Source organism: Muntiacus reevesi, chromosome 5, assembly GCF_963930625.1.
Source record: "Muntiacus reevesi chromosome 5, mMunRee1.1, whole genome shotgun sequence".
Taxonomy (NCBI): domain Eukaryota; kingdom Metazoa; phylum Chordata; class Mammalia; order Artiodactyla; family Cervidae; genus Muntiacus; species Muntiacus reevesi.
In genome coordinates, this window is record NC_089253.1 from 73941996 (window position 1) to 73964096 (window position 22101).

At 50.6% G+C, this 22101-nt stretch overlaps 1 protein-coding gene across 1 annotated transcript in view; it reads left to right on the forward strand.

The window, feature by feature from the left end:
• CAPN2 (calpain 2) overlaps positions 1–21973 on the forward strand; it is a 56847-nt gene extending 34874 nt beyond the window's left edge. Inside the window, exons 7-21 of the mRNA XM_065938398.1 lie at positions 1344–1429; positions 2337–2411; positions 3110–3270; positions 5229–5398; positions 7121–7132; positions 8309–8520; positions 9750–9786; positions 10705–10770; positions 12187–12244; positions 15191–15255; positions 16214–16282; positions 16755–16833; positions 18677–18793; positions 19053–19111; positions 21007–21973. Of these exons, the coding sequence (XP_065794470.1) occupies positions 1344–1429; positions 2337–2411; positions 3110–3270; positions 5229–5398; positions 7121–7132; positions 8309–8520; positions 9750–9786; positions 10705–10770; positions 12187–12244; positions 15191–15255; positions 16214–16282; positions 16755–16833; positions 18677–18793; positions 19053–19111; positions 21007–21030 (1290 nt within the window). The 3' untranslated portion in view covers positions 21031–21973. The remainder of the gene's footprint in view (positions 1–1343; positions 1430–2336; positions 2412–3109; positions 3271–5228; positions 5399–7120; positions 7133–8308; positions 8521–9749; positions 9787–10704; positions 10771–12186; positions 12245–15190; positions 15256–16213; positions 16283–16754; positions 16834–18676; positions 18794–19052; positions 19112–21006) is intronic.
• Positions 21974–22101: the final 128 nt, after the last annotated feature.

Consider the following 22101-nt stretch of genomic DNA (forward strand, 5'->3'; position numbering starts at 1 on the left):
CCCCGCGTTGCTGAAGTTCAGGGCTCGCGACGGGCGGCCCTCCCCAGCGCCTGCCGGCCGCGTGCTGCCCTCTGCTGGCCGCGAGGGGGGCCAGCCGCCCTGCCACCAAGTTCCAGAATCGCCTCCCTCCTCCGGACCAGCTAAAGATAACACGACACTGCATCAAGTGTCGTGTTCCAGCCTCTTTCAAGTGCTTTCGCATTTGATCTCACAAAAGCATCGGTGCCCCAGTTACTGTTCACACCTGACACTGCCCCTTGCACGCTGTGTGGCCTGGGCAGGTGTTTAAACTCTCTTCTACTCCCCAGTTTCCTCAAAGTTGAATTAGAAACAATAGTACAGTGATACCTGTTGTAAGGTTGTTGAGGTGAATCAAACGAGTTAATATTTGTAAAGCGCTCAGACTGCCTGAGGAGTTGTGTGTAAACAAATCGGTCTCCTTGACTTTGCTGTTGTTATCATTACTATAAATGTTGTTAAATAGCCATCTTCTAAACACTGAATGAAGACTAGATCTCAGGTCGTCTGACATACCCAGTGCGGTTTTTTATTTTTAACCTTGAATCTTTGTTTTATCCAACTCCCCACATCTTTGTATTTTGAAAAATTTCAAGTCTACAGAAAAATTGAAAGACTCATACAGTAAACATTCAAATGCTATTTCCCTGGATTCAACAGTGGTTAAGATTTTCCATATCTGTTTCGTTGCTTAGTGTGTACTTTCTTTCTGAGCCAGTGGAAGGAAATCACAAACGTCACAACACTTCACTCGATCCTGACACTTCAGTATTTATCTCCTGCCTATAGGGACACTGTCTTACATAATCCCAGTACTGTTTTCATGCTGAAGAAATAAACAATAACTCAGTAATGTGATGCAATAAGTAGGCCATATAAACATTTCCCCAATTGCTCCAAAATGTCTTTTATAGCACCCTCAACGCCCCCAGTCCAAGGTTTAGTCAAGATCCATGTACTGCATTTGCTTGTCGTCACCAGTGTTCATTTGATGGAGCTCCTGCGATAAAAGTACATCCTATTATAGTCAGCTGAACGGAGGTTCAAAGGTGATGTCCCAGTGCAGAGCCCAGAACAAGGGCATTTGTGCCTCAGGCTCACAACAGAGGTTGAAGAGCCCTGATCCTCTGAGGGCTAGATCCCGGAAGCTGCCACAGGCTGAGCAGCAGCAAGGGTCTAGGGTCAAACCCTTCCCCCTTTTGTGATCCCCTCGTAACATGGCTCCCATCCCTGGCTCATGGAGAAAGGGGCTTTGGGCCGGGGAACCTCCAGGCCTGGCTTGAACTCAGCATCTCCCTCCTCTCCTTCACCCACCCGTCCTTCAGGTGGAAAGCAGAGGAAGCCTGCAGAAGCTGATCCGCATCCGGAATCCCTGGGGAGAGGTGGAGTGGACCGGGAAGTGGAGCGACAAGTGAGGAGGGTGGTGGGGGTCTGGGTGGGGGGCGTCTGTCCAGGAAGCTCTGGGAGGGGAGCTGAGTAGAGAGCGCACAGCTGCTGTGCTGAGAATAAAAGCCTCCAGAGCACAGGGCTCCCCCAACCCCGAGTGGGACCCATGGGGCTGGTGGCCTCTCAGGACTCTTCACCAGAATGCTCCAGCCACCTGGCTGCCTTTACAAGGTCCAAGCTCCCGGGATGCTCATCCTTTCATCAGCTCATGGTTCACCCCTTCCCTGGCTCAGAGTCACTCTGCTATTGGATCTTCAGGGAAAAGACACACCTTTCCTCCTCCAAGCACTCATTCTATCCCAAGGATGTAAACGTTGTGCCAATAGAAGTCCCTCTGTTGATGGCCTGTTCAACCTTTAACTCTGGGGTGAAATCTCCCGTGAGCCCCTCTCCTGGTCCTCCTCTGTTCCTATCTCCCCATCCTCCTCCATAGCCCGGCACCTACAGTTCCACCTTTTCCCTGGCTGATTCCCAGGCAGCCTCTGCTGTGGCAGAAAGACACCCACCAGGGCCTACAGGTCAGCTGCAGAGGCCAAGATGAGCACCCCTCCCCACTCCACTGGATTTCCAGTCACCCCTTAAAAAAGCTGCCAAGCCCTTCTCAGTTTGGGTCCCTGATGCTACTTCATGTCTATCCAATGGGCTGTGTTCATTTTTTGGAATCTTCCTTGCCACTGTCTTCCAGGATAAGGTATCCTCTCACCCTGCTGCCCTGCACCTCTCAGCCACCTGGGTGTCACTTCCCTTCCTTACCGGGGTCTGGGCCCTCGGATGAGAGAGCGTGTCCCTAGTCCTCAAATTTGGAGCAACTTGGGGAGAAATCATTGCTCCACAGTAGTTTCTAATGTCTCTCTCATCACTTGGTTTTCCAGCTGCCCAAACTGGAACACGATCGACCCGGAGGTGAGGGAAACACTGACCAGACGGCAGGAGGATGGGGAATTCTGGTAAGATTCTTGCACTTTAAGAAAAAAGGTGACTGATCTTTACTAGAAATAGAGTGAGATTATTGTGTGGAGGGCACAGGAGCATGGGATCAGGGTTTTGTTGTTTTAAATTCACTGTAAGACCTTGAACAAAAAATTTCTGAACCTCTTCAATATATCCATCTCAACAATCAAGTTTCAAAGCTGAGCAGCTTAGCAGAGAAGGCTAAGAATTCCTGCAGGAGTGTTCAGGTCCCAAGAGAAAAGAAGGGAAAGATGGACTTCACTCCTAACAAGTTCCTAGAGAATCTTCCCAAGGCCTCAAGAAACAGGACCCTGGGACAACACGGATGGGCCCGAGCATCTGTGTCTGTGCTTCTCTGAGACCAGCCACATCTGTACAGTCCTGGCATCTTACCAACTGAGCGTCCATATTTTGTCTCATTTTATACTCATGTCTCATTTGATACCCCTGTTTTCTACAGATGAGAGTTCTGAGTTTCAGAGAGACTCAGGTAACTTGCTCAAGATTACCAGTTAGGAGGTGGCAGCACCAGGACTGGAACCCGCACCTTCTGATGGCTGACCTAGTGGCCATGCGGCCCTGACATGCTGTCCCCTGTCTGCCCTAACTGCGTCCTAGTCTGGACTTGGGTGGAAGGACCAGGCTCGCCAGTGCATCCTCTGGTAACCTGGGTCACGCGTCCTTGCTTTTGCAGGATGTCTTTCAGCGACTTCCTGAGACACTATTCCCGCCTGGAAATCTGCAACCTAACCCCTGACACACTCACCTGTGATACCTATAAGAGGTGGAAACTCACCAAGATGGACGGGAACTGGAGGCGGGGCTCCACTGCGGGCGGCTGCAGGAACTACCCGAGTGAGCCACCCAAACTTACCCTGGGGTGCTGCACCCCATCCTGGCTGCTCCTACCACTGGGACGCTCTCTTCTTCCTGAATCTCTATCTCAACACCCTCTCGATCTCCTCAGCCCCTTCCCTTCAGCACTCACGTTTCTACCTGCCTGGGCAGAACCCAAGACATGCTGAGTCTGTGGTTCCTCTCCAGGCCCTATATTCCCTGATGCCGTGACCTCACACTGAGGTAGCACTAACCCCCCGTCATGCTCATGGGCTACTTTATCCACCCAAAGCCCAAGCAGCTTAGCCCAGCAGAGGTTCTCACCCGCTGGGTCTCTGCACATCCAGGCCCTGATTGTTGCCTGGCAACCCTTTTGTGCCCAATTCACTCAGCCAATGCTGATGGGGCCCTGCTCAGAGGCGGTTTGGGTAGGGGGTAGGGTGAGGATTCCCCTACTGGTTCATCTTTTGTTGATTCCCTTGACTCTTCTGCCTCGATGACTCAGTACTGCTCTGCCCTCTCACCCTCAGAAACTATCTCATCATGATGACATCTGCCGACTGTGGAATATACATTGGGTGCTAGTCCTCACAGCAGACTTCTGGGGCAGGCACTTTATTATCATCTCCATCTTTATGATGAGGGGACTGAGGCTTGGTAAAGTTAAATGACTTGCCCAAGGCCACACAGCCTTGACTGTGCCTGGGGTTAAGAACCCAAGCAGTCTGGCTGTACAGTCAGCCTTTAAGCACTGCAGTGGCAAGGCATGGTCATCTATGGATTCTCTGTTACAGATGAGGAAACTGAGGCGCTGAGTGGCATGCTCGGGCCACAGAACAAGTAGTCAGACTGGGACTAGCTGGTGCCTGTAGCTCTGTAGCAAGCAAGTTCCAGAGGTCCTAGGAGACTGTCCTCTGCCTCAGATAAAACTAACTTCTACCCCTTATTTCAAGGGTTGGTAAACTCTCTCTTGAGGGACAGATAGTTGATACCTGGCTCTGTGGTCCACCCAGTCTCTATGGCAACTATCAACTGTTGCTATAGCCCAAAGGCAACCATACTTAAATGAATGGATGTGGCTGTGTTCTAATAAAACTTTATTTGTAAAAACAGGCATCTCGCAACTTATAGAGCCATAGTTTGCCAAGCCCTATATTAGATGATTGGAGAAGGCAACGGCAACCCACTCCAGTATTCTTGCCTGGAGAATCCCATGGACAGAGGAGCCTGACGACCTACAGTCTATGGGATCGCAAAGAGTCAGACATGACTGAGTGACCAACACATACTAGATGATGCCTTCATTTCCAGAATCCAAGTATTATCCTGTCAAGGAAGGGGAGGTGATCATCTTAATTATCCTTAAAATGAATGAATCTCAGCTCCTTCCAGCACCATGGGAGTGGGCAAGGGCACAGGTCCAGGAGGACAGGGACACAGAACAAGAGGCTGAGATTGTGCACTGGATGTTCCTGGCCCTTAATTCATTGAGGGGGCTGCAGAGCTAGTCCCCAAGTCTCCCTAGCCATGCCATCCAAGCCATCTCTGACCTCCGAGTTAGAGCCTGATGAGGGGAGGATAAAGTAGGGGATGTCTCAGCTGAGCCAAAGGAGAACTGGGCCTCAGCTCTGACCACCCTGTTCCGGGGTGAGAAATGCACCGCACCCACACACACACCCCCCTCCCCAAGCCCAGCCAGCTTGAGGAAAAGCAAGAGAGAACTGCAAAGAGGAGTGTCTAATTTAGGTTCCTGTGAGGTTCAAACAAGCCACCACCCCTCTGCTGCTTCGTGGCCCATTTCTGCCCAGATGGGCTGTTCACCAGCCCTGGTCTCTGGTTCCTCTGCCATCTCCCCCCCCCCCCCCCCCCGACGCTCACCCCACTCCCAGCACCCTCCTCCCCCCATGCACACCTGCCGGGTCGGGGGTCCGTGTGTTGTGTGTTGGGTGACTGACCCCGCCCCTCTCTGTCTGCAGACACTTTCTGGATGAACCCTCAGTACCTGATCAAGCTGGAGGAAGAGGACGAGGACCAGGAGGACGGAGAGAGCGGCTGCACCTTCCTGGTGGGTCTCATCCAGAAGCACCGGCGTCGGCAGAGGAAGATGGGCGAGGACATGCACACCATTGGCTTCGGCATCTACGAGGTATGGGGGCGGGGCATCCACGGGGGCGCGGCTCCGTCTTCCCTTCCTTCTCTCTTCTTCTCAGCCTCTGCCAACCCCAGAGGCAGACCTGGCGAGGGGACCCCAAACCAGAAGCTTAGCCAAGGAAAACCAAAGCCAGGGTCCAGGCCAGTCTTAGGAGAAGACATGCAGGGAGGTCCCTGCAGTTGGTCTGTGTCGCTGGAGGCCCTCTTCCCCTGCAGCCAGCTTCCCGAGGTCCCACGCTATCAAAGAGCCTCTGTGGCCCTTCTCACATCCCCAGGGCTGGCCCTGTGGTTGGTCACCAACCTCTAGTAAATCGAACAGAAGTGAACTGAGGACAGAGCATATGGAACCACACTGGGCACCACCGTGAGGGCAAGAACTGAGCCAGCAGGTGCCACTCTGGTCCGAGTCCACAGAGCGTCTGCTCTCATGGCAGAGCGCTGGGCAGGGGAGCAGTTAGTTGGTCATAGGGTTCCATCAGGGCTCCCCTGGTGGAGCCCGGCCCCCGTACAGGCACGCTGACTGCCCCCATGTCCTTTCGTCTGGAAGTTTGCAACATAAACCAAAGCCCAGCTCAGCCACAGTCAGAGAGCAGCCACGTCATTGCCCCCACTGGGTGCTCTGCCCATTCCTTTCTACAGCACAGAGAAGAGTTTCCCCCAGTCTGGGGGGAGCAGTGGGAGAATAGGGGTGAAAGGAGGACTTCAGAGCCGCTGAACTGGGGTGCACCTCGGGGTGATGGGGGGCCCTGGTGATGTGCTGGAGCTGGCTCACTCTTCTGGCCCCACCTTTCAGTGAAGTCACGTTGGCAGCCCAAAAACGACCCTGGCAAGGAGTGGGCAGTATTTGCACTGTAGAAATTAGCAAATATTGCAAACCAGCGTTCCCACCATACCCCGAGAGCCGGGCTCCCAGCACAGCACGTGCGAGTCAGGCACAGTGTCGGAGAGAAGGCTCTCTGCTCACTTCACTCATCAGGGCAGTGATCTACCTTCTCACACCAACAGGTGGAGTTGGGCAAACACCATCTTTGCTAAAAATGCACACAATTTCAAGCTCCTCAGTCTCTGAAGTAGGAGCTGAGGACTTCAGAGCTGGGACAGAATAACCACCAGAAAAATACAGACTGAATTGTGTGTGACACACAGCCCACCCTTCCCCCCGCCACTCACAGGCTAGGAAATCTAGCCATGGGCTGCGAGAGCTGAGAAGGACCTGGGGGTCGTTTGTTCCCATTTTAGAGATAAGGAGACGCAGGCCAGAGAAGGGAAGTGACTTACTTGAGGAAGTACAGATGGATGTGGCCAACAGGAGCCTAGAACCGATCACCTGCTGGCTCCAGGCCAGAGCACACCCTGATGCTTCTTCCAGCGGCTCAGCCCTGTTTTCCCTGGGGGAGGCAGGGTGTAGGCTTTGCTGCAGGCAACCGGGTAACCTTGGACAGTCACCTCCCAGCTCCAGGCCTCAGTTTCATGCTCTGTAAGTTAGGAATGGTGCTAAGGGCTCATCCTCATTATTGCCAAGTCCTAATAATTTCTTTTAATTTTTTAAAAATGTGAGATGCTTTGAGTTCCTTGGAAAATAATTACTTTGATGACTTAGTTATTATTACCAAGGCTACAGAAGGAGTGGTGTAACAAAGGAGACCATCTCAGTGGTGACATTTCTTTCTGGAGCTCTTCCAGAGTCAGAATTACACATGCTTTCCTTTATTTGCAGGTTCCAGAGGAGGTACGTCTGGCACGCGACAGCCCCCATCCTTGGGGCTCAGGTTCACCAACCAGGAAAAGGCTTAGACTTCTGGCTCTGGGGTCTCGTGAAGCCTGGGCAGGGCCTCGTGTCTATGCAGAGTAAATGCCCACCCCCACCCCCTGAGCCCTGGTGAGGTTGTTCAGGTCCTAGGTCTCAGGGTCTAAGCGAAGGAGGAGGCATCCGGTACAGTCCCCATGAAACATACTTTCTCCCCGAGGCCAGCAGAGTCGAACATGTTTAGTCCTGGGTGCAGGTTCCTTGCTCCTGGGACTGTGGGAGATCTTCTCGGGGTCCTGTAGTGCTCCTAAAACAAGCTAGAGGGACTTCCCTGGCTGTCCAGTGGTTAGAACTCTGCACTGCCAGGGCAGGGGGCACAAGTTCAATCCCTGGTCAGGGAACTAAGAGCCCACCTGCCTCATGGTGCGACCAAAACAAACAAAAACTGGCCAAAAGAGAAATGATGAGCCCTGCAAGTGGTATTATAAGAAGATGGGGGAACACAGCAAGGGACCTGGACCCCGTTCCCAGTTCTGCCACTTGCAGGCTGTGACCTTGGACAGTTTACCTGTCCTCCCTCAACTTGAGTTTCTTCATCAGTAAAACTGATCAACCGTCCACCTCACCAGATTGTTGGGATGCATTGAGAAACGTGAGAGCACTTAACAGGCCCACAGTTAGGCTTCACTGAGTGGTGAGATGCACAGTCACGGTGTGTGTCTTTAAAGGCCACAGTTATTCAAGTCGATACACACGAGGCAGAGCAGCTAGTGGCGTCCTGGGTCTTTGTGGGTGCTATGGACAGGTGACACCCCGGGCTTGGGAGCTGGGCCCCCTCCTCACCCTGGTCCTGTCTGCTGGTGTCAATGTGTCTACACCACACAGAACCGAGAAGATCCCAGCCGTGTGGACTCTGATGTCCCCGGGTCATTGGAGGAAGGCTGAGGACCTCTGTCCAAGCGGAGAGATGGGGTGTCTGCAGACAGTGGGTGAATGTGGGTCCCCTATTATGTGTGTCTCTGAGCTGCTGTTTGGGCTGGAAGGTTTGCGCTTTATCCCAGCATTGTGGCTGGGATCCTCTTATCTCAACAATTGGAGAGGGCGGTGCTTGGAGCCCTTCCCTCCATCCTCTCCCACGTGCTCCTCTTTCTTCACCAGTTGACTGGACAGACCAACATCCACCTCGGCAAAAACTTCTTCCTGACAACCCGGGCGCGGGAGCGGTCGGACACCTTCATCAACATGCGGGAGGTGCTCAACCGCTTCAAGCTGCCCCCCGGGGAGTATATCGTGGTGCCCTCCACCTTCGAGCCCAACAAGGACGGTGACTTCTGCATCCGGGTCTTTTCCGAGAAGAAAGCCGACTACCAGTAGGTCTTTCAGCCCTCCTCCTCCCGGCTCCTTGCTCCTGGCCTGCCTGGAGCAACCTCACTCCTCTGAATGTCAGTTTCTTTTTCTGTAACACCTGCCGGCATTGGAATGACATGGTCCTATGTCAACCTCAATCCTCTCCTGGGGAAACCTCAACCACCCCACTCCCCGCCACCAACTCTGCCATCTCTAGGTCTCTAGAGAGCTATTGAAGGACTCTAGTGCTGTCGTCAATTCAGCAAGGACTATAGCCACTCAGGATCTTTGGGGTTAGAAAGGGGTGGTGGCAGAGCCAATCGCAGAACCCAGTTTCACAGCCATGTCTCCAAATGTCCACCAGTAGGGACAGTGCTGGTGGGATCCTTGTGTTCCCAGTCTGCCAGCCTGGCAGGGCCGAGGGTGTAAGTATCCCTCCCCCAAGGGGACATCCCACCTCTCAAAGGTGTCCACCTCCTTGTCCCAGGATATTAATCCTGATTCCAGCTGTCAGCACCAAGAAGTCCTCGCATCCTTCCTTCTATGAGGCATCAGCATGGTAGACGGGGCTCTTGGTGGTCTAGTTTGAGATCCCAGCAGCCTGAGGGAGACCCTCCTGGGCTTAACTTCCCTCCCCATGGAGCAGAAGGACCCAGCCCTGCACACAGACCTGTGTGGGGGATAAACCAGCCAGTGCCTGAGCTTCATTTGAAATCTCCCCCAGGCCTCCCCAGCTGTGCCTCCTCCTGCCCTTGGCAGAGCAAGTAAACAGCAGGGTATGTTGATTCTTGGTGTGAAGATTTACGAGGGCAAAGAGTGTTTCCAAGGGAACCTAAAAGCTGTTCTCCAGGCCCGAGCACGACCGCCATAGTACATGGGAACCCTGTGCTCTTCAATGAAGACCAAAAGTAGGGACCAAAAACATTCTGACGCTCCAAATTTTTTTTTTTTTGATGTATTCTGGTAGAAAAGCAATCAAATTTACTAATTCAATGATCCCAATATGTGACTTTTCCTGAAAGAAAAAGAAAAGGCTCAGCCACAATAAAAGCAACAATAGCAAAACAACATTTTTTTAGATCATTTCTGCTTTAATTTCTGCTGAAATTACGGGATGTGTTGTCACAAAAACTTGGGATGCAGAGAAACCCCCTGTGCCCACCCCATGCTGGGTGTAATATCCCAGTTCCATTTTAGCAGTGATTTCTGCCCACTCCCTCTGCAGTAACACACACCTTCCTTCTGTTTCTAGAGTTGTCGATGATGAAATCGAGGCCAACCTTGACGAGGTACCGTAACTGAATTCCATGCCCTCTGTCCCACACAGCCCAAGAGGAGAGGAGCAGAAAATAACCCCAGGGCTTTTGGAGGCCCCTGGGACTTCAGGAGCACAGCTTGAAACTGGAGTGTAGCCCTGGCCTAGGAGTCTGAGGGTACCTCCTGCCCTGGCAGCTCTGGCCGCCACGTGGGGCCTGGGAGGTGCCCTGGCCGTAGCCCACAGGTGTGGGTGCCATGGAGGATGGGACCCCCCAGCTGCTCTGAGCAGTAGGTAGTCTTATCACTCCTCTTTCTGGACCTCAGTTTTCTCATCGATAAAAGTGCTGCACAAGATTTCTCAGGTTCCCTAGAGTCCCCAGAGTTGTGATTCGGGATAAGTCTTAAGGGCTTTGAGGGCTACAGCTCAGGCCTTTCAGACTTGGCCCAGGTGGAGGAGGGAGTGCTCTTCCAGCCGTCCCGATGCCCGCCATGACTCGATGATTCTGTTACTCGCAGCTGCTGAGGCTCCATGCTCATCACCTGTCCTCAGTGAGACACAGAACGATTTCCAGCAGCCTCATGTCTGTGCTCTCGACATGGTCAGCATCCCTCCAGAACTTGCCAGCTAGTCTTTATGCTTCTGAGCACTCATTAATTAGGCCATAAAAGTCCATTTTAGTGGAATGTAGGAGAGGATGTCTATGTGAGAAATGAGAGTGTAACTCCCTCTCACATAGTATATAGATTTCGTCTCGTAGGTTTTAACTAGAAAAAATTCTTTTATTAATTCCTCACCTGTCCTTAGTCTCAATCCCAGTAACCTTAGAATTCAGGCCCAAGAGAGGGAGAGAGGGTACCTGAGCAGGGAGGGGAGGCCACCCTGGAAGGGAGAGCAGACATCTGCTGGTCACCCTGTCTCACCTCACTCCTGGGCCTCCCTCGCCTTGCAGATTGACATCAGCGAGGACGACATCGATGATGGATTCAGGAGGCTGTTTGCCCAGCTGGCCGGAGAGGTGAGTGGTCCCCAGGTCCCTGTTATGTGCCCTGCTTTGATGCCAAGGAAGAGACAGTCTTTGTCCTCAAGGAGACTTCCATTTAAGCAGGGAGCAGAAACAAAAACCAAACAGAACAAAAGCAAAGAGGAGTTGCAAATGGAACTGAGGTTTCCGCTGAGATTCCTTGCTAACGGCCTCCCTAGAATCTTTGCACATCAGTCACCAGGGGCTTCCGCTGTCCAGTCAGCTCTCGAGATCCTCCTACCTGAGGACTCCAGGCCTCTCCTGTGGCTGTGTCGTTTGCTCTCTGCCACTGTGACCGAGGCGTGGAACTCGGCCCCTTCTCCTTGATTCCCACAAAAACATTTGGGGAGATGGAGGGTCTTTAATCTCAAGGATGTAAGCAACATAGTACCAGACTTCCCTGTTCTTTAAAAAGAAATCTCTCAGATACTTGGGCTTCTGTCTACTACAGAGTTAATGGGCCTCTTGTTCCAACAACTTCAAAAAATCTCATTCTTCTCCATATATGGAGGACTCTAGCTCTTGCCAGTGGCCACCGTCGACTCACCTAGGCCTCCTCATCAAAGAGCTGAAGCAGGCACCACATGCTTCCGCATGCCTCCTGGTTTCTAATGGAAGGAGCATCACAGAGATCTATTTCCTCACTAATTGAATCACACACACCGACACACACACATACACACTCCCCACGAAGGCACAATGTCAATCTTGGTCTCAAATAATAGGACTTGTCCCCAGTTACAATATGTGTACGTGAACAGAGGCACCCACACCACTCCTGAGGAGCTCTGGCATCAGGGGCCACAGAGAACATGCTGGACCAGTTCTTGGAGACAGCTGGTTCCAACTAATGCCACAGGAAGCCAGGTCTGGGTTTTAAAGACAGAGGAAGGCATGCTGTGTGAGAACTGAGTGTAAAGGCTGAGTCTAAAGACCACAAACGTGGATAGAGTGGAGGATTTATTCTTTACGTTCTCTACAGCAAGGCAATGGTGAATGAACTCTGCCTGTTTTCATGTTGTACATTAAAGCACTAACTAAAATTCAGGCTGTGGCTGTGCTACTTATAGTGCCGTCTGGGGGCGGCAGCATCTTCTCCTGGGAGCTTGTTAGAAATGCACATGCGGGGCCTCCCTGGTGGTCCAGTGGCAGGGGAGCACTGGTTCGATCCCTGATTGAGGAACTAAGATCCCTCTTGCCACACAGCAAGGCCAAGAAAATAAATAAGTGAATAAACAAAAAATTAAATGCTTTAAAAATAAAACAAAACATTAGCATCTTTAAAAAACAGAAATGCGCACGCATAGACCCCAGGGCTCCGCTGGAGCAGACACCAATTACCCACCTGCTGCTCTATGCTACAGGCATCCCAAGGAAACCAGTAATGACACTCTGGTTGTGTGTCCACAGGATGCAGAGATTTCTGCCTTTGAGTTGCAGACAATCCTGAGAAGAGTGCTAGCAAAGCGTGAGTATCCCCTCCTTGCAAATCCCTCATCCTGCTCGTCTTCCTGCAATATGAGGGGACACGGGGATCCTTCCCTTTCCCATCTCAGCTATTGTGATGGCTGAACCATCATTCCCACTCCTGCTCAAATACTGCCACCACCAACAAAGAACTGGATGAAGGAGGTTCTGCTCAATGTGATTTTAAAAAAAAGAAGAAAGGGCAAAAGTAGGACTTCCCTGGTGAGCCATTGGTTAAGACTCCTCACTCCCAATGCAGGGGACATGGGTTCCCATCCCTGGGCAGGGAACTAAGATCCCACATGCCATGTGGCTTGGCCTAAAAAGGCAAATGTTTCTGGAATCTGGAGGTCAAGTTTCCATGACCTTCTAGCTCTGCAGTCTAAATGAAATTAGGTAACCTCTCTGACTCTCGTTTCTTTATCTACAAAATGGGCACATTATTACTTAGCTCTTCAGAGCGACCAAGATGACATGTAGGAATTGCATAGTACCAAGTCTGGGCTCTGTAAATGGTGGCTGTTACCATGATTAATTGGTAAGAAAAAGTGAGTCAGTCCAGACGAAGGGAGCCAGAAAGCACTCCCCACCGCTGGACTCCTAGCTGTGTTCAGTGGGGAACGACTGACCGAGTGGCACTAGCTCACTGATTAGCCAGGATGGAAAAATGCATGATCTCTCTTTCACTCAAACTTTCTCTCAAGGGGATGGCATTAAAAAGGCTCATCTCCCAAATGTGTGTTTAAGTGTGCCTGGTCAGGCCAGTTCTTATTGGGAGAAATGTCACTTCAGTTGACCCAGTGGGCCAGGCAAGTGGCTTCAAGGCTGCAGAAATGGCTGCTTTCAGCCTGGGCTGATGGGCTTCCACAGTGAATGGACAGAAGTGGGTGGAAGCATGAGAAGGAGCTAGAGAGCCATGGTCCTCACATACCCTTTCGGGTTTCACTGCTCCTTAGGCAAAAACTAGGGCTTCCCAGATGGCTCTAGTGGTAAAGAACCCACATGCTTATGCAGGAGACATAAGAGACACCGGTTCGATGCCTGGCAACCCACTCCAATATTCTTGCCTGGAGAATCCCATAGACAGAGGAGCCTGGCAGGCCACAGTTCATAGGGTCACACAGAGTCGGATCCGAGTTACCACACATGTGAGCAAAAAATAACGAGGGATGGATGGTCCACCTCCCCAGTGTTGGTCACCACTGCAGAGGTTAGAGAGAAGGTGTGTACGCGTGCACACGCAGACATGCGCACATAGAGGCATTTGCCCCTCAAGTTATCATGAGAACTATGCTGCTTTGATAAGACAGCAGTCTGCTGAGCAGGGTCTGTAGAGTATCAGTTCTCAGACCAAATCAGAAACAAGTGAGTATGTTGTTTGGTCTGAGTATCAGTCTGGGAATTGTCTCCAGAAGTCCCAGGGACTTCACTCTGGCTCAATCCCAAGAGATGAAATTTCTCCTCTGGAAGCCAAAGAAGGTTCTAGGCCAGCAGGGTCTTCCATCACAGAGGATTGGAACAACACACCCTTCATGGGAACCATCTGTGGCCTTGGAACAAAAGGCTGCTTTTGAGCCTCTGTGATTCGAGACGCTACAGTTAGGGGGTCGATTGGCCAGAAAGGCTGGGCCGTGGCAGGGCTTCACCAAAACACGTCCCGGTCCTAGGCCCCCCTCCTCTGATCTGGGGGTGACGAGAAGATGGTGTTTACCCTCAAGGCCGCCAGGCACAAGTGAGGTCACGGCTCTTCAGCTGTGTGGCCGTCATGAGCCCAGGGACACTGAGCCTCGTTGTTTCTGCACAGATGTGGGGAGGCGGAAGGGAGGGGTATGGCCAGCTCAGATTCAGCTGCTCTTTGTTGGGGGCACAGCAGTGGCCCCCCTGCACCTCAGAGCTCAGTACCTTCCCCTGAGCAACACCAGTGATTTCTCTTACTGCCCAAGGGCCCCCCACACCGTCTCATGCCCACACAGAGCAGGGTTCAGTGCCCAGAAGGGCAGCTTGGAGACAGGTTAGGTCCTAACCTTTCATGGCAAAACCGGTGGGCTCCCCTGAAGGCTGTGGGAACAGACTCACATCTGTGACGAGGCTCACTCCACCTACTGACCACCAACTACATGGGACTCACCTTCCGAGTGACTCATCCAGGAGAATACAGGATCCAGCCCTCAGTTCCCACCCAGCTGGGGACACAGAGGACCCCTGAATGCCTGCAGACAGATAGTTATGTAAACATCTTCCTCTTCAGAGCCCAGCCTAGCATGAACACATGGGGCCTCCGATCTGTCCACAGGTGGCTTTGCACTTAAAGACCCAGACCCTCATCATCCTGTTATTTATTTAAAAAACAATTGGCCTTCCTTGGCGGTCCTGTGGTTAAGACTCCATCTTCCAATGCAGGGGGCAAGGTTTCAACCCCTGGTCGGGGAACTAAGATCCCACATGCCATGTGGCACAGTCAACAATTTTTTTTAACAAATAAATTTTTTTAGAAAGCTCTTATTAAAATCCTGAGTGCCCCATGGCTAATATACAGAGAAGTCAGAAAAAGGTAACATATCTTTGCACTGTCCCAGTATCGTGGCCATCAGCCTCATGTGGCTATTTAAAATAACGTTAAGTGGTTCCTCCGGTGGCTCAAAGGTAAAGAATCCACCTGCAATGCAGGAGATGCAAGAGATGCTGGGCTCCTTCCCTGGGCGGGGAAGATCCCCTAGAGGCGGAAATGGCAACCCACTCCAGTATTCTTGCTGGGAAAATCCCATGGACAGAGGAGCCTGGTGGGCTACAGTCCATGGGGTCACAAAGAGTCAGACGTGACAACTTAGCACACCCAAGTGGATCCCATGTCAGGGGTGCCGATACAGGGGGTCCCTGTCCCCCTAGAAGGTCGTGTTGAACTGCACTGCCCCACAGGATGCTCCTCTCAACTTCTTTTGTCTTCTAGGCCAAGATATCAAGTCTGACGGCTTCAGCATCGAGACCTGCAAAATCATGGTGGACATGCTCGATGTATCCTTTAACAGGCCCCAAGGACAGAGGCTGGGGGAGTGTGAAACTCCACTCCGGGAAGAGTCAAACACACGCTTCCTTCCCCTCACAGCAGCCAGCTGTCCCCGCTGGCTGAGGTGTAGGGCTGTCGTCAGCACTGACCTCCCTTGCTGGGGAAATTCAGGGAACTTCAAATGAGGGAATGCGAGATGCCACATCCCCCAGCCCCCCATCACCACCCCCACCAGAGGCTGAGTGGTTCTTGGGCTCTTGAAGAAAATGCCCAACAGCACACCCACCATCGCCTGCCCAGAGCAGTTTGGACTTATTACCTCTAGGGGAACAGTCCCTAAACTGTGGTATTTCTGATGTGAATATTTCCCAGGCATGATTTTTCTTCCTGATTCCTAAGATCGCCCCCATATGGGCCCCCAACAAGAGCACAGTCCTTCCTCTTTGCTCTGGCCCCTTCCTAGGCCACCACCCAGCCCCGAGGCCTACTCATCACCCATCCAGTGTCCTTCCTGCTTCCTGGGAGGTGCTGGGCAGGAGTGGTCTGGGTGGTCTAAGCTTCTCTGAAGTTTCATCTGGGGGGCTCATGGCACCTACTGTGAGCTCCCCTCACAAAAGGCCTCTTAGAAATAATAATTCTCCCCAAATGGACAAGGGCCAGGCCATTAAAAGCCACCTGCAGCCTCTGCATATCATCCGATGGCTCATTGCTAGCAGGACCTGGGGCCTTCAGCAGACCACCCCCAGACCAGTCAGCACGCAGAGTCAGGGGGCCTGCAAGTCTCTACTGGGCCCTTCCACCAGCCCTTAGATGGAGGTCTAGCCTGTGTGAAAATCGGGAAAAGGGCCTTCTACGAGAGCTCCTTGTGGATGACTGGGGTTACCAGACTCCCCAGGGGAGAGGACAGACGAGGTGACTCAGCCCGGGTGGACCCAGACTCTGGGAGCTTTCCTTAATTGAAGGCAGTCGGATGGGAGTGGCAAACTGGGACTGAAGGAGTTCTACATTCTCTGGACGAAGATTCAGAAATACCAGGTGAGAGCTCATGAGGGCCAGGCGGCAGGGGTGGTGGGTCTGTGTCGGGATGTGGAGGAACAGCTCCAAGGGGAGGGGATTGTACCTGTGATGGAGCTGAGAATGAGTGCAAAGAGGTCAGGGCAAATTAAGTGGTATACTTCCTGTGTTATGGACTGGAAACAGGGTCATCTAAAAGCCACCATCAAACATCCTGAAAAGATTTGTATAACTGTAATCCCTTGTAGTTTGGGTTTCTGACAGCTCAAGTGCAAAAATTACAGAAGATAGTATCAGGGCTCATGTAGTTGGCTAGGTGATTTGATGGGCTTATTTATAATCCAGCTCACACAAAGAGGCAAAATACCATTTAAGGCTGAAACGTGGATGATTTTCCAGGGCCAAAGTAGAGTGTGCTAAGCCCCACTTAGTACACAGCACAGAGGTAACTTGCTGCCTTTCAGGTCATGATTTTCTGTTTTGCATGTTCCAGAAAATTTACCGGGAAATCGATGTGGACCGATCTGGAACCATGAACTCCTATGAGATGCGGAAAGCATTAGAAGAAGCAGGTAATACCTCCTCACTGTATTTTCTTTCTTTTATCTGTAGAACATGTGAAAACTTAGACTATATGATACAAAGCTTGGTAAACTATGAAATAAAGTAGGCGCTGGTTCAATACAAACACATCCTTTTCATTCACCTTTTAAAAATGAATTGGTAAAATGAAATGGAGTCCGGGATGTGTCTGCTCTCTAAGGCTTCTTGAATCCCATTTCCCTCTGAGGGCCCTGGCGGGTTGCAGGCAAAATCAGTCTCAACAGACCCACCACCCCCACTCCCCACCCTGTTCAGGTGCAGAGCTGGTCCAGCAGAAGTGGGGTGTCCAGCTCCACCCTTGAGTGAGTCCCTAACAGAATGTGATGTCCATAAAAAAGGACACGAGCTGTGGGAGACCTGCAGAGTGGGAGACTGGTATGGGGACAGATAATGACAACAAGAAGTTGTTCATTCGATGGGATAATGCTTCAGCAGAGACCCCCAATTAAGTGGTTTAAGCAACATACACCGTTGTCTCACATAACAATTCAAGCTCAAGTCGTCCAAGGCCAAGATGGTGTGTCCTGCTGTCAGGGACCCAGGTTCCCTCTGTCATATAGTGTCACCAGCCTGCAGAGCACTGCCTGTATCTGCAGGACCAGGACAGCCTGCCAAAGTCACATACTAGCAACAGGCTGACAGAAGGAGGGAAAGACGGTCTCCTTGTCTTCATATATATATGGGCTTCCCTGGTAGCTCAGCTGGTAAGGAATCCACCTGCAAGGCAGGAGACCCCAGTTTGATTTATGGGTGGGGAAGATCCCCTGGAGAAGAGATAGGCTACCCAGTCCAGTATTCATGCGCTTCCCTAGTGGTTCAGGCAGTAAAGAATCCGCCTGCAATGCTGGAGACCTGGGTTCAATCCCTGGAGGAGAGCATGGCAACCCACTCCAATACTCTTGCCTGGAGAATCCCCATGGACAGAGGAGCCTGGCGGGCTACAGTCCATGGGGTTGCAAAGAGTTGGACATGACTGAGTGACTAAGTGTGCACACACACAGACACACACACCCATAAAGTATTTATTATCTGGCTGCTTGCGATCTACCTTGCATCATACGAGATCTTTCGTCATGTTATGTGGACTCAGTAGTCCATGGAGTGTGGTCTCAGTTGCCCCAAGGCATGTGGGATCTTAGTTCCCCAACCAGGCATGAACGCGTGTTCCCTACATTGCAAGGTGGATTCTTAACCAGTGGACTACCAGGGAAGTCCCGGTCTCCTTGCCTTTAATGGCACACATCACTCTGTACACAAATCCTAGTGCCAGGGCTTAGTCATAAGGCCTCAGAGGAGTGTAAGGGAAAATGAGAAGTGTAGCCTGAATTCTAGGCAGCCATGACCTGCTAAAAATTCTACTACTATGGGGGATGTCCTTGGTGGTCCAGTGATTAAGACGTCACACTCCTAAGGCAGGAGGTCTGGGTTCAATCCCTGGTCAAGGAACTAGATCCTGCATGCTCCAACTATAGAGCCCAGATGCTCCAACTGAAGATCCCAAATATGGCAACAAAGATCCTGTGTGCTGCAGCTAAGACCCAGGGCAGCCAAATTAAAAAAAAAAAAATTCTACTACTGTGGAAAAAGGGAGAATTAATATTGGGTTAGCATGAAGAGTTTCTGCCACATCCATCCAGCAGCGGCAGAGGCACTGGGTTTGCAAAATAAACAGTCTCACAGCAGAGCAGCCAGGGGGACCAAAACAATGACAACTGTCATCTAAACTGCCCTGCCAGGTCCCCAGCCTATACACAGAGCCCAGGGGTGCAATCGAACAGCTCACCATCAGTTTGCTTATTCATTTAACTTCAGGTTTCAAGATGCCCTGCCAGCTCCACCAAGTGATCACCGCCCGGTTTGCAGATGACGAGCTCATCATCGATTTTGACAATTTCGTCCGGTGTTTGATTCGACTGGAGACCCTATTCAGTAAGTGCCCACTGGCGGAAAAGACCCGTTTCAGCCCTCTCGGCAGGAAAGCAGCCTGCTTTTCCTCACGGGTGAAACAACCTGAGCCAGAGACGAGTCTGTTCAGCTGAGAATGGAACTCCTTCTTTAATCTGGGGATAGTGGGAAGAAATCATAGCTGTGACATTCGATGAAACTGGCTGCCAGCCTGGGGAAGGGGATAATGTGATCTTTGTTTCAGCTCCCTCATTTATGCGACATCCTCTTTCTGCCTCCACAGGGGTATTTAAGCAGCTGGACCCCGAGAATACTGGCATGATCCAGCTCGACCTTATCTCTGTAAGTCAGCAGCCTCCCAGCCCTGACTCCTAGGGGAGAAATGCTGTTACCCGGGCGACAGAGGCCTGGAGCTTTTGGTCTGTCAGGGACTGGCTGTAGATGGTTATGAGATCCCCAACTGCACTTCTGTCTGGTTGTTCCTAACTACCTATTGATTCCCCAATCCAAGAAAATACACCTGGCTCCTCCTGCCATGAGCTTTGCCTTGAGAATAGCACAAAGTTAGAATAAGGAGAGGGTGGCTGCAGAATGCCTCTTAGAAAAATGACCTTGCTGGCCACAGGATACCTGACTGTGTCCAAGCATATTGTTACTTAATGTAACATAATGATTGTATGTTTACAAAATGGCATAACCATGCTCTATGAATTGTTAATTAAATTTTCTTTTAATAAAAAAAAATGACCTGCTAATTAGCATGCATGGGAGGTGTTTATGCAAAGAAGTCCTTTGGCTTAAAGTTAAGTGGGTCTTAAGAAGATCTGTCATTCTTAGTTCTGCTTAAAAGGACTTTCTGAGCAAATTACTTTTCTCCACTTCCTCTGCCCTTAAAGTAAAACAAACAATAGTGAATAAGGTTGCCATATGTAATAATTGTATTCATATGGTCTGGAACCCCAGTGACAGCCACCTATAAAATGATCACCAATCCAAATTCAGTTGGTACGCCAGTTCCACAGAAAGCAAAGCACAAAATGTTCTCTTGTCATCCAAAGACGGAAAGTACTCTCACTTCAAAGGAGGTCACTGGGGTTACTTTCATCCTCGCAGGGCCCCAACCTGCTTTTCCTCTGTGTGAGGGGGAGCTGAGCTTGGAGCAGCAAGGGCTACCTACGGAGGGCGGGCGGCATGACCAGTGCTGAGTGGGGATGACCTGATCCCATGAGCCAGAGAGGAGCAGAGTGGCAAGAAGGATAGGGGCTGGGGTGGGAGGATGAGGGACTGGCACTTCTTTCCTTGAATTTAGAACTCTGGAGGAACCCAGCAACTAAATGATTCTTTCACTCTGCTATTATGCATTTTAAAGTAACATGAGCCAACTGCAGATACATTTTAGCTGGTTCCAAAGAACACTAATTTGCTTAAAACTCATGTAACCCAGGAAATAACTCTCCCCTGAGACTGCAGTTAAGGTAGAGGCATTCCAGTTGGGGCCTAAACATGCCATGTAGGACATTTGCAACTGTAGCCCCCTTTATCATTCTTGATGGAAATCTTATTCCTCCCCGGCTGCCACCGCGTTCCCTACGACCAGCCTACTCACACCACCATCCCCATTTCCTCTGAAAAGCATCTCACCCACTGGCTTTCCATCCTTTGTAAGCCTTTCCTTTTACAGGTCCCTGGAGTTCCCCGCACTTTTTTTTTTTTTTTTGCTAAGGCAGTAACAGCAGGAAGATCTCCCCTTTGGTTTGCCATGATGGTCAACCTTGGCTGCAGGTTAGACCTAGGAAGCTTTAAAAAGTCCTGATGTCCAGGCCCATTCCAGACTTAATTTTATTAGAATCTGGTGCAAAGTTCCCAGATTCCTCCAATATAGAACTAAGGTTGGAAACCACGAGTTTAAGGGTTTATCCACACCCCAAGCTAACCTCTGATGTGACACTTTGAGGCAGAGAGGTGGAAATGCTAATTCAAGTGTCCAAGTTTCAGGTTTCCTGTGCGTCAGTCAACCCTGTAATTCAATTCATGACCACCTGATTCAAATAACCACTTTTTACTGCCCTGTAAAAAGCTAGACTCTAGAAATCAGGTAGGAAAAATGTGAGTTAGTGCAGTCATATCTTAACCTTTAATCAGCTTTTCTGGTGCAACAATCAATCTTTCAAAATAATCTACACCCTTTGAGTTTAAAAAGTGATCCCTGATTTTTTTTTTTCTTCCTTTCCTCACAGTGGCTGTGTTTTTCAGTACTTTGAAGTGATAACCAATCTGCCTGAAGACTTCTCATGAAAGAAAATCAGCTGAGGATTAAGCCTCCATGGAGAAACTTTTTATCTAGATCTTGAAATTATGGGAATATTTACTTAAACTGTTGATTAGAGCTGAAAATGATACTGTCGACTTGAGAAAGCAGCACTTTCAGATATCAAAGTAAAAGATTTGCATATAATCATACTAAATGAGAGTCACTTAACCCTTGACAAACTTAAGAGAAAGCCTTCCATCTGTATATAGTATACACTTTTTACTTTTACACACTTTCCTGTTTAGAGCAATATTAAATCAGGAAAAACTGCAGGGAGGTGTTGAACAGCTGAGCTTAATTGAACATTCAGTCAACCTCAAAGGACACAATGTCCTTGCCAGCAATAGTTAAAGCAACTTCAAGTTTAAAAATGCAGCTGTGACATCTACCAGTTGTCCGGGGATTTCTCATTGCCCTTGAGTAAAATGGAAAAATATGATGCATCATGAAGGCAACCCAAGAGGCCAGGTGAGACGCACATCTCAGTCACTGGGTTAAGTAAGGGACAGATTTTACATAATGTTGATTGGTTAACCAGCATGTCTTAACTCAAGTGCTGGAGTGAATCTGGTCTTAACACACTGAGCGTTATGATACCAAAAGGATGCTCCTCTGGCTCAGCTGAAGCACTGACCCTAACTGGGCATCTGTCCACAAGCCCACTGTGATGGAAGACAGCACAGCTGTTCGCCACCCGCCTCAAACCTTCCCGAACTTCCCCGCTAGCGTCCATGCATGGACTGGGGAGACGTCTCGTAGCAACCCCCAGGGAGACCACCCGAGCTTGTTTCCTGGCTTTACCTTGGGGAAAATGCTAGTGACATTATACAAATACTGCCTTGTTGCCTTATCTTCTTCCAAGTGTACTGTTCAATAAAGAGTCACCCAGGCAATCCCACGTGGGTGCTGTTCTTCCTGGAGAGGGGCAGCAGTGAGCACCCCCAGTCACAGCCCATCCCACTCCAGCGAGGTGCGCTCCCTCCCTCCAAAAATGCCTGTCTTGGGAGGAGGGGCCTGCTGA